General features: G+C 35.1%; 1 protein-coding gene across 1 annotated transcript in view; it reads right to left on the bottom strand.

The window, feature by feature from the left end:
- The window catches only part of Arpc1 (Actin-related protein 2/3 complex, subunit 1A), a 340,336-nt gene that overhangs the window by 110,255 nt on the left and 217,128 nt on the right, over positions 1-12,953 (bottom strand). The window contains 1 exon segment of the mRNA XM_090377047.1: positions 886-986. Within this exon segment, the coding sequence (XP_090233173.1) occupies positions 886-986 (101 nt within the window).

The following is a 12,953-nucleotide window of genomic DNA, read 5'->3' as shown; positions in this document are numbered from 1 at the left end:
TAATTTTAAAAAAATGCTTCTTTAGAGAAGCAAAAATTTCGTAACATGTGAAAAAAAAATAAGGAGGCACAGATAAAATGGGGAAATCTGGTATTTGGTGAATAATTTGGCATAATTAACCCCATCACATCACATCATTGCTACATGCTCTCATTCACTGGATGACATAAAACAAGCATTAATGTTGTGTAAAGGGTTAGTTACAAAAGGCTACTTTCACTGTTCATTATTTTTATTTCTTAATTAATTTCTATACTGACATTTTGAAACGAAAGTTAAAATGTCCCTCAAAGTATAGGAATTCCAAAATTTATAACATAAGATTACTTCAAAAATGAAACCAGAAGAAAACCTTAACAGTGTTTAGTTTCATTAAAACAATATGCAGCTTGCTTTGTGTCTTTTACAATTCAGTAGGGTAACCTGTGAGTCATGTAATTTAATATGTTAAAATTTTTCCATGAAGTGTTAGCACTTTCTTCTATTTACAAGTTAATGTTATGCCTACATTTGTCAAAAGATGAAGCTTATTTTATCTAAGATGGTGTGCAAAAATCTACATATCTTAATTTGGGTGACAGTATTTAGCATTTTACCATGTCATACACTAACACATTTCCAAATCAGAGTTTATCTGAGTTAAAGATAAGTAAACTCAATGTACTGTGTACAACAGACTTTATGTTCTTTGTTTATGGTGCAGGAAAGAGAATGTTGCCATTTTTAATTTTAAGTTAAATAATTTTTTGATGTCTCAAAGAGCATATTACCTTTTAACTTCAGAATACATGTGTAAAAGGTTGTAATTTCTTCTATGTTCTCATATTTGACAATAAATATGCCTGTAGTTGATAATCATTTACAATTTTAATGAAATATAAGTACCTGAATCCATCCACCTCTTTCTTCTGTGATTTATCCAATTTATCAACAAAACAAAGCTGACCACTATCGTAATGAAACAACACTGGACAACAATCGTGGCCCTACAAGTATATATTACATACATTAAAAAAAATGTGAAAATTTTCAGAAAATATATTATTATAAGAACAATGCTAAATATGATATAGACACACATTGTTATAACAATGCTAAAATGTCATATAGATACATATAACATGCTGAAATGTCATACAGATACATATAACATGCTGAAATGTCATACAGATACATATAACATGCTGAAATGTCATACAGATACATATAACATGCTGAAATGTCATACAGACACATATAACATGCTGAAATGTCATACAGACACATATAACATGCTGAAATGTCATACAGACACATATAACATGCTGAAATATCATATAGACACATATAACATGCTGAAATGTCATATAGACCATAACATGCTAAAAATAGTTATATATGTGATATAGACATATATAACACACATAAAAATGCTAAATGTGATATACACATATAAAAATGCTAAATGTGATATAGACACGCACACACATATATAACATGCTAAATATGATATAGATACACAAGCTGCAAACCTCCACAAAACATGGGTGTCAGGGGAGGATTGATTTGGTTTGTATTGAGGTTTAATGGTGCATGGACTATGCGGGTCATAATGCACCAGTTCATACAGTGTGGTGTGTTTCAGGGGTGTTTACTTTGGATTTCAATTGTTCATTTTAACCTGATTCATACGTTCTTGTGTTAGTCTGTTGCTTATATTCACTTCCTTAGAGGAGGTGGTATAAATTAATAGCTTTAAGAAAGTTGAAAACATCTGTTAAGTCGTGTTTATTTTTCAAGAGGTCTGTTAGTGTAATTATTATTATTATTATTATTAGCCATATGGTTCAAGGAAGCCTGAAGCTTATGCTGAACCAGCAAAAAAAAAAAAAAAAAATTCCAAGTTACCCTGAGAGAGAGAGAGAGAGAGAGAGAGAGAGAGAGAGAGAGAGAGAGAGAGAGGGAGTAAAAAGGAATCATCAAGAAAGAGAAGAATTATGATATCCAGCTCAGGACCCTGGGTGTGCCAAGCCCATACTCACCAGATGTGAGCCCCCGAGGTGGCAGGACCTGCCAGAGTAAATAACTATAATACTGATGTACCTGGTCTGCTTCCACAGGGTGGAGTGTGGGCAATGTCGAGTCCCATTAGGGGTCCCAGCAGCTAAATGATCAGAGGAACTACGGTACTCGACACTACACATATACAAAATCTATACACCTTTAAACCTCTGGCATTGACAGTGTTCTGTTTCACACCCACAATGTATACTACATGGAGATAGGGGAAACCCTTGGTGCCATTTGACACTAAACACTCTACACTTGTCAATTTCATAATCATCTAATCTGCATATAATCAGTTATGAAAATTCCATAACTGATTATACCCATCACTAGTACCAATAACACGATATATAAAGCCTATAGTATCTGCACAATAAGTGCTCCCACTCAGTTTGTTATCTCTACCAAACAAAGTTATCACCACACTTGTTCTACTAAGTTTGCAGAAAAGTCCTAAGCAAGTGACAAATTCTATTGTTGGTGGCACCAGCAGACAATATACTGCTACAGTGTCACACAATCATGACCTACCAATTCCCAATCCACCGTTCAGAGAAGAGGCTTCAGTAATTTGGAAGAGGAAAACTGGGATTACATCACAAAAGCCTGATTAAGTAAAGTACCAGCTCTGATCAGCAGCAACATTTGGATAACTTAGTGAGGAACTTGGGTCTAACCAAATCCAATGCAGAGCTCCTGTAATCTGTTTAAAAATCATTATATACTGGTCCCAGCTGGAAGACTTACAGAAAACGTTGCAAGACTTTTCTGCCATACAGAAAAAGACCTCTCATTTATGCAAGTTTTACACTATTGCATAATCTGTGTTTTGATTTGACCTTGAAGAAATTGGCATATCCAGAGGTACATGGCAAAATTTTCATAAACAGTTCAACTAAATTAGAAAACTGCATTGTTTCATAATGGGAATATACAATTGTCGATTCCAGTTGCACACTGTTCATACTAAAAAATACCACAGAAATGTAACACGTGTTGGTGAAGAGATTAAGTATGAACAGTATAAATGTGAGGTCTGTGGGGACTCCAAGATGTTCGGATTCCTTCAAGGTTTGCAAAGTAAAGTTCACAAGCTTTATTCTAACACTGGACAGCAGAGCAGTAGGCCAGCAGGGAAGAAGAAAATGGTCTGCAAGAACCGAGATGCAGCCTATCACACAATATTGTAAACAATCCCTTGTTTCCAAGAAACAGCCTTGCATCTACCATTCCATATCAAACTGGACTGGCCAAACAGTTTGTTAAAGCATTGGATCCTCAAAATGGACCTTCAAGCATACACTTTTATGTTTCCAAAACTGTCTCATGCAAAAATTAAAGGTAACGTATTTACAGGTATGCAAGTTAAGCAGATGATGGTTGTTGTGGTGGTGGTGGTGGTGTTGTTTTTGTGGTGCAATGGCAGTTAAGGCCATTATGCGCCAAACAATGGTGAGACATTTCAGTTGTTATTATATGTGAGATATACGTGCTATGTGGGATTTAAGCATTTATATTCTGTCGTAGCATTTTATCCTTTTTAGGAAAGTGAAAATTGCATTAATGTCAGATCTGATGTCTAATATTTGTTGCAAAGTAGGTAGCAGATGATGGTTTCACAAGAACTGGAACACAATGTCTAATGATGACAGAAATTCCTGGCAGTCATTTCACGTTGTATGCGGCTTTCCTTGCATTAAGGTTGAAAAATTACAAATCTTAGTGGTGATTATCAGCGGTAAAGTTATTAGCTGCAGATCCTGATGTCTCCAGAACACACCTAGACCTAGTAAACTTTTCTGTCTTCTACTCTACCAGCTGTGACTAAAAGTCTACGTAGTGTGCATTGGAGGGGGGAAGAGAAATTTAAAACTGCTCTGTAATAAAAAAAAGTCACTGAAATAAATTACTTTGGTTATTTATTTTTTTTTTTTTCCAAAAGAATAATTACTCACAATATATGATATTTTATTATTACAGTCCAGGTAACATTTAACAGTTGACAAGAAAGAAAAAAAAAATTAGGACAAACGGCTACAATGTAAGCATTTAAATTTTGGCAAAAATAGATATCCTCAGGTTCTCAATTGTATAACAAAATTGAATAGAAGCACTGATGGTTAAGAAAAAACAGCTTTAACTCCCATAAATGATTAGCATCCAACCTACAAAGGTGGAAGCATGCTCTAAATTTTTGTGAAAGTGATAAAATTTCAAATAATGATATTTAGGTGGGCCTGGCACATGATGTCAACTGAAAGGAAATTTTTAATCAGAATGAATAGTTAAATCATATAACTTCATTCAATGTACTCCTGATTTGAGAAACTCTAGGTAAAACAAAATTAGAGTGAATGTATTATACAGGAAAGTTTTAAGTCACACTTTACAGCAAAAACAGTGTTTCCCAACCTTTTGGTTAAGAGAGAGAGCTCTTTTTTAAACTGAAAATATCTGTTGAGCCATAACAGGCAGGTTATGAAAACAAAAATGTCTACTAAAATTCATTGTAAAGAGCCTTTTATCTAAACACTTTAACTGATGTAATTATAACATTCTTGAATGTTTAAAAACGCAATCACTCTCTCTCTCTCTCTCTCTCTCTCTCTCTCTCTCTCTCTCTCTCTCTCCTCTCTCTCTCTCTCTCTCTCTCTCTCTCTCTCTCCTTTCTTCCCTCATTTAGAATACAGTTAATACATTTCAGAAAATCCTAGCCAGTCAGGAAATGACTGGGTAGGGTTTTCTGAAATGTATTAACTGTGTTAACTTCAAAGATATTTATGGGTCATGTGAGTCATAAATATCTTTGAAGGCTTGTTTACGCTCATTTGCATATGTAAGACAGTCTATTAATATGTGTTGAACTGATTGAATGGTGTTACAAGTCTGGCATTGTGGTGGTTCCTCTGCTCGCAACAAAAATGAGTGTGTAATATGGGTATGCCCGATTCTTAGCCTAGTGAGTGCTGTTTCTTCTTTTCTCGACCTTGGACTGCTAGAAATCCTGTTTTCAATATTCGGCTTTGGTTGGTATAATTTGTTTGCAGTTTGCTGATTCCAAGTGTCTTGCCATTGCAACTGGCAAATACACCATATCGCAGACTTGTAATCGGAATACGGCACTGTTATATCTTCTCCAATCTGTAGTATGGCTTCTTTTGCTGACTTGTCTGCTGCTTCGTTTCCAGCAATCCCTGTATGTCCTGGGATCCAGCAGAAAAAAGTATCTTGTTCATTTCTGGCGCAGTCAGTTAGTATTTGCCGTATGTGCCAAAGGATTGGGTGTTTGGATGTACCTATGTTTTGCATGGCTTGTAAGGAACTCAAGGAATATGTATATATTACACTTCTCATGTAATGCTTATCTTGTACATGAGTTAAGGCTATTTTTATTGCGTATAATTCTGCAGTGTATACACTGCACTCTTTCGGTAGCTGCTGTGTTAAAGTTATATCTGGGAAACAGCTGTTGCTCCCACTACAGTGTCTGTTTTTGAACCATCTGTGTATATTGGAATATAGTCAGGAAATTGAATTCTGTGCTCTGCATGTAACTATTGGACGATTGTTGCAGGTATTGCTTTTTTATTCCATTTCTGAAAGGAAAAGTCGCACATTGGGATATGCAAATCCCATGGTGGAGGAGTATGAATTGGCAGTCAGGGGAGGACAATTTTTGATAGCAAAACCTAAAACAGACACATGTGCACAATAAATTTCTACATGTGTCTGTTTTAGGTTTTACTATTCTGATGTTGCGGACTAAACTAAACAGGTAAATGTTTTAAATATGATATTAGTTTAATTTGCTGAAAAAAATGTGATATATAAAAATACTAAACAACAATTGAATTTTCTTAAATTTTGAAATTATCAACATCTTACAGCAAACCCATGCTTCCAAATGTACATTTACAGAAAACCACAGTATAGTTACAGAATTATAAATAAACAAGGAATACCAGAAACATAATTGAAGCCTCAGAAATGCATATATATAACAATAAGAATGATGTAACATGGTCCTGTAGGTTTTGCATTCAGCAAAGCTTCATAAAGGAGTATGGTAATTTACCACTTTTTTTGCAGTTGAATATGCAATAAACATGGCTAGGATTATATAAGGATTTTGCAATTTCTTATATTCGAACTATTATAGCCATCATTTAGTCTAGTTTCCAATGCCAAGTTATTCATCTATGTACATATGCTTTCAAGAATTATTAAAATGAACATGGAACTGTGAATTTCCCTTTGCTCTAAATAGAATTTATAACAGGTAACTATAGACAATCCTAATAAATTAAACAGTACCAGTACTTTCCCCACTAGAGTACTCATCATGCACTTCCACCAAATTATATTAAAAGTTTGAAACATATACATTCAGTGCAAGACAGGCACTATTCTCTTTTTTGCTGTGACAAAACATTAGTCACATAATATTTACACAAATGAGTATTGTGAATAATGCAATCAAGCTGCTGTATTGCAGATTTAATGGCACAAGGGAGGATCATAAATTATAAAAGGAGAGAATACAGACAAAGAGATCAAAGCAAAAAGCAATGGTACCCTGACCCCAGCTCATGGGTTGGAAAGTTATGCTGGGCAGTGCCTGGGGCGAATGGGATCGTTAAAAAGATGAAAACAAAATTATTACTCTTCTTCACACAGAATAAAGTTAATGCCACCACTTACAAACACTTCTACCATAAAATCCTGAACATCCAATACTGTCAGAAATATGATAGCACACAAAACTAACTTTCCCATCAGACCCTTAGTTAATGGTAGAAAACACCAATGACTTGTAAAAAACTATCACACCAGCCATTTTTAAGCATTATTGTTATTTACTCTATAAAATTAACCTTAAAACAAAATTCTTTGTTTTAGATCTAAGTTTGATTTACTAAAACTTTTAATTTTACTTAAAAATTCTAAGAATTCCATAACCCTCAGTTACTGTCTTTGCAGTCAGTAAAGAAGTAAGAAAATATCACGAAACATTTGACTCCATTATGTACATATTTCCAATTTGGAAAAAAACATAATAATACCAACATAGGTTCTGAGCGTTTTATTATATTCAAACAACAGTTTACCGACACATCAAACCACTCAAGGAACACCTTAGATTGCTCCAATTATATTAAGAGAGAGAAAAAAAAACAGGTAAACAAACCTTTAGAAATAATAATGAGAGTATCTTCAGATTCAGAGAAGGTCCCTATGGGCTGGAAATATGAAAAAGTATCCCCAATTCACCAAGGGGGATCAAAGGGTGAAGTAAAAATTAACTTCAGAAAAAATAAGTCATTAGTTAAAGAAGTAATGCTGGATCACCTAGTCAGGAATGCAGTTATATGGAGGTCAGAGCAAGGATTTGTTAAGGGACAATCTTGTCTGACCCATCTGACTTGATACTATAATGTAGCAACAAAAGAACTGGATGCAAAAACTAATTTCATTGATATCACATATTTATATATCAAATAAGGTTATGATAATATTCTGCATAAAAGACTTTCATACAAAATACAGCAGTGACATTAGAGACAAGTTACCACTATGGATAAAGAGGTAGATAAGTGGAAGAAGACAGTGGTTAGCACTGGGCACTGCTCTTCTCAGACAAATGTCTGAGTTTGTGGAGTCCCCCATCCCCCATCAATTCAGTGCTGGTCCCACTTTTGCATTCAATATTCATTAATGATATTGATGAAAGTATATTATGCTCAATATCTAAGATGGCAGATGATAAGGGTGAGTAATGATTAACCAGGTATGAATGAACTTAGTAAGCTAAACGCTGATGACATCCTTACATTTGTTTAAAACAAAATATATGCGAGTGAATAAACTGAAAAAAAGGATGATGTAAGGAAAATGTAAGGAAAATGCAAGGAAAAAAACAAGAGCATGATAAATGAGGTAGACAGGTTGAGAAGTGGCAATGGAAATTTAACATTGAAAAATGAAAGCTATTAAACATGGGTAGCAGTAATCCTAGAATAACAAACTGTTTGGTGCCACACTGGGTTGGGAATGCAAGGGAATTGTGCCCTCAGAAGTTCCCTCACCAGTGCAGATGAGCTGCTAGGGCAACTCATCTAGGGCTGGGGGTTTGTCAATACTGTACAGGAATTTTGCAGGCAAAGTTAGGGATGTGACTATCCTGTTGTGTTAGGTGATGGTTAGGCCTCATCTTGAGTACTGCATATAGTTCTGGAAACCTCATTTTAGGAATGATGAGGATCTGTTGTAATGGTGAAGTGAAGGAAAGAGAAGAAATGAGATTATTGAAAGGAATAAAATGGTACTTTTAACAAGAAAGATTTCAGTTCTACATATTGCAGTGAGCTGTTCATGGCTATGAATGAACTGAGTAAGCTAAACGCTGATGACATCCTTACATTTGTTTAAACAAAATATATGCGAGTGAATAAACTGAAAAAAGGATGATGTAAGGAAAATGTAAGGAAAAAAAGATGGTTGTAAGGGAAATTGTTTCCAGCAGGTAGTTGTTTGTTCAAACAAATTTCCATCTAGTGAGATGTAAGCGGATAATATGAATAGATTTAAGCAAGAACTAATTAAATTATTATAGGTAGATTTTTTTTTTTTTTTCTTATGCTATATAACTTTTTTTTTTTACTTGCATCATTTGGTAATACTAATAGTAGACCATAATCAAGTACTCATTTCTTACTAATGCATTATTAACATTTGATTCTCATTAATCTTAAGTCTGCAATATTAACATTAGTAGAGGTATACAATGTAAGAAAGCAAGCTTATATGACAAAAAAAAAAAAAAACCTTACCATTTCACCCATCCGTTAACACCAAATGTTTGTCTAGTTCTGCCTTGAATTTATTTACGCTGTCAACTTCTACGACAGATGGAAGTTTGTTCCAGCAAACAATCATTCGCTGGCTAAAGGCAAATTTTCGCACATCTATTTTACAACTTTATACATTTTGAATTTATGTCCCCTCAAACGCCTAATCTGGACAAGAAGAAGAATCCCATCAGCATTGAGCCTGCTCAAACCATTCAAGGCCTCAATCAGACCAGCTTGCAGGTGGTTAGTCTCCAGATGCTGCAATTTGCAGAACTTTAAACTCTTTCTTCATAAGAGTACCCCTTTGTTCCCCTCACCAGTCTTGTTGCCCTTCTCTGTACTCGTTCCAGCAACTCTACACCCTTCCTAAAATGAGGCCTACAGACCTGTATACAGTACTCAAGGTGAGGCCTGACCATTGCCTTATACAAGGGGATCATCACCTCCTTATCCCTGCTAGAAAAATTCCTGTATATCATTGATAAAACTCTTGTAGACCATCTGCACAGCTCAGAAAACTTCATGTCTGACTGCACAATTACCCCCAGGTCTTTTTCATTCTCTACCACCCTGAGTTTAGTACCACACAGTTGATACGTTACGCTGGGGTTACAGCTACCCATATGCAGTAGCTTACATTTGTCAACATTAAACTTCAGTTGCCACCTCTCAGCCCATCCTCAACTTTTCTAGATCCTGCTGCAGTAGCATACTGTCATTAGCATCATTAACAACCCTACCAACCTTTATCATATGCAAACTTGGACATTAAGCCTGATATACCTTCATCAATACTATTATTATTAGCTATATGGTGGAAGGAAGCCTGAGGTTTTTGCTGCACAAGCATAAAAAAAAATCAATAAATAAAATCTCGATTTACCGAGAGAGAGAGAGAGAGAGAGAGAGAGAGAGAGAGAGAGTCAGAAGTAAAAGGGAATCACCAAGAAAGAGAAGAATGATGATATCCAGCTTAGGACCCTATCATTGTAGTATCCAATCAAATTGGATTCTGCAATGATAACCTTAACAAACCCATGCTGCGTATGAACTATAACTGCAAGTCTTGTCTCAATGATCCTGTAGAGCTTCTGTAACCAATGCTTCCATTTATTTCCCCAGAACAGAAGTTAAACTAACTGCTCCGTAATTACTTATGTCACCCTTTGTGAATTGGGGTTACTTTTGCACATCTTCAGTCCATATGAACCCCCCCCAAGTCCAAGGAAGTTCTCATAATTATAGCTAAGAGTTTGCTTACTTCCTTTGCTGCCCCCTTTAATATAATTGGATAAATCCCATCCACCCCAGGCACCTTTCTTATGTTTAACTTCAACAATTTCTCCTCCCCTTTGCTCTCAGTTATTACAAAATCATTTAGCTCCCTGCCAGAGTTTGATAATCATCTGGCATTCCCCTCCCTGAATATGTGCGCGCGCGCAAAATACTCATTCAGTTTGTCAGTTACCTGAGCAGGGAGGCACCTCCGTAGCCAGGTGGGAAGGAGCAGCAGTGTATAGCACACGCTTCTTGATTAGACCGGGGTTCGAGCCCGTCACCACCAAATACGGAGGATGCGGAAAGGTCAGGGAATGACCACCGCATATCCCGGAGCAATATGGCCTTAGTTGCTAATGCTCCTAAAAAAAAACCAAAAAAAAAAACCTGAGCAGGGTCCTCAACAGTCGAACCGTCGATATCAAGTGGACAAATCTCATTCATCCCCTTCCTTCTAGAGTTTATAAGTAAAGAACTCTTTGCAGTTTTTCTCTGCATTCTTTGCCAAACATTTCTCTTAATCTGCCTTCGCCTGCCTAACCTCCTTTGTAACTTGATTACAGATCAGCTTATATCTATCATAGGCTTCTGTGCCACCTGTTAATTTATATGTATCCCATGCATTTTCTTCTCTGCCATGAGTCTCATTAGATCATCTGACATCCATTCCGGCCGAAACCTTGAACAGTATTTCTTTGTCAGGACAAAAAGCCTAGTAACTTCAAGATTACTTCCTTGAACGCTTCCCATTTAATATGTTCTTGCAAAATCAAAGCAGATTTATGTTAATCACATTTTGGGTTCAAGTTATCATTTAAGCTGGTCATGTGCCATATTTCCCAGGTTTTTACTAAAAGAGCTCATAAGTGAGACATTGCACTGACAACAGCACCGAGCATAGGACCTCATGGTACTCCTTCTATAAAAATACTGAATAAATCATTTTGATTTCAAAATGCTCCATCACAGTATAGAAAATTTCAGGCATTTTTAAAGAAAAACACCTTAAAATGTTCTTCTGTGTGAAAAGTTTTGCAGAAAGCAAGATATGTGGCCTCACAGTCCAAGAGTATAACAGGTCACTATGGCACAGCACTAGGTTGTGTCGAAAGCTGTTGAATATTAATGCATACCATTACCAAGTGTGTATTTAAATCTGCTTCACCATGAAGTTTAACAACAATCTATTCTTGCAGAATACACGCAGGTTTATGTTAATCATATTCTGGGTTTCGAGGTGTCATTTAAGCTGGAAATATCATATAAATTTTCCAAATTTTTACCAAAACAGCTATTTGACTGATAATAAGTTGTGTGGATATGAGTGATCTTTACCAGGTTTTTGGGAAGGATAAAACAATTGAATCATGCCAGGAACTAAGATAAGATTAACCAAGATATTCGATTAAGCTAATAATTGAATATTACGAGAGTGAGGGTGATAAAAAGTTCAGGAATTGAACCAATATTTGGGAATTATAACACTAACTGGCTATTCAGATGAATCTCCTTTGAAGAGTTCCAAATAGATTTCTACTAGAATTGGCAAGTTTCTGCATTATGTTCTGAATAATTTTCTCAGTGATTGTAAGTCTCTGATCTTTGGGGTAGGTGGGGTGGGGATAAGTTTGGGAAACTAAAAATAAATAAATAATCATAGGGAGCTAAATCTAGAAAATATGGCAGACAAGAGACCACAGCGGAGGAGTACTTAAAAGGTCAAACAATTCTTGAATGGTTTCAAGAGTGATGAGTTTGCAGAAATATTTAATTATGATATTTTGAGTATTTCGCCAATTCCTGAAGATAGCCTTTACGGTGATTTTCTATAACCAACATTGTGCAATTGCTGTAAAATTGTTTTGTAGTATGCCTGGTTTGTTGTTTGACTATGTGGGAAGGTCATAATGAATGAATATTTTTTGACTCCAGGTCATAAATGACCTGGAGTCAAAAAATACAATGAGCATGATCCTAACATTTGATCAAAACTGGTTGAACTGTTCAGCCTTGGAGAAGATGGAATGTTCAATGAGAGGATGTTTTTGTTGAGAATGGACACTTTTTAATCTCTTGAGATTAAATATATCACTGTGAGATTTAAAGATAGTTGGCAGCTTTTGACTTTCAAAAAACCGGAGATCGGGCATTCGTAAGCAGGAGATTTCAGCCCATAACGGGATTTTTACAAAAAAAAAAAACCCCGAGGTAATTCCCAAAAGAACAAGAGGATAACATGAGTTTTGTGAAAAAAGTAGGTTTTTTAAAAGGTTCATACTGCACTAAAAATTAAATTTAACTGGGATAATACACACCGTATACAGTCAAATCTCATTAATACAAAGTTCAAGAGACCTAAATTTTCACATTTTGTAATAACAAGATTTGTAGTAACGAGGTCCCCAAAGTGTCAAAATTTCACCACCTTTTTTGTACATACTATATATCTAATAATAATAATCTCAAAAATAAATTTAAATTAATAAAATAAAAATTATAACAAAATCCTTGTCTAACAATACAGTAATAGGGATAACACAATTTTTAAAGATTATTTTATTTGTAAGATAAACTAAGAGAAAAGCAATTAATGGAAATGAAAATATTGTACAGTATATATTTTTGTATATACAATATTTTAATATCACAGTGAAAAGAATTACAATCTTAATATAAAAGGAGACAAGTCATTAACTTTTTAATAAATTAATCTAATTTAAAGAAAGAATACAATGTTGGTTACAGTTTTTGTCCTATATGCATTTTTAACTACAGCAT

Source organism: Mastigoproctus giganteus, chromosome 7 (assembly GCF_048544385.1).
Source record: "Mastigoproctus giganteus isolate SK-2022 chromosome 7, ASM4854438v1, whole genome shotgun sequence".
Classification (NCBI taxonomy): Eukaryota; Metazoa; Arthropoda; class Arachnida; order Uropygi; family Thelyphonidae; genus Mastigoproctus; species Mastigoproctus giganteus.
Note: the sequence above shows the minus strand (reverse complement) of the source record. Positions and strands in the feature narration are given on the sequence as shown.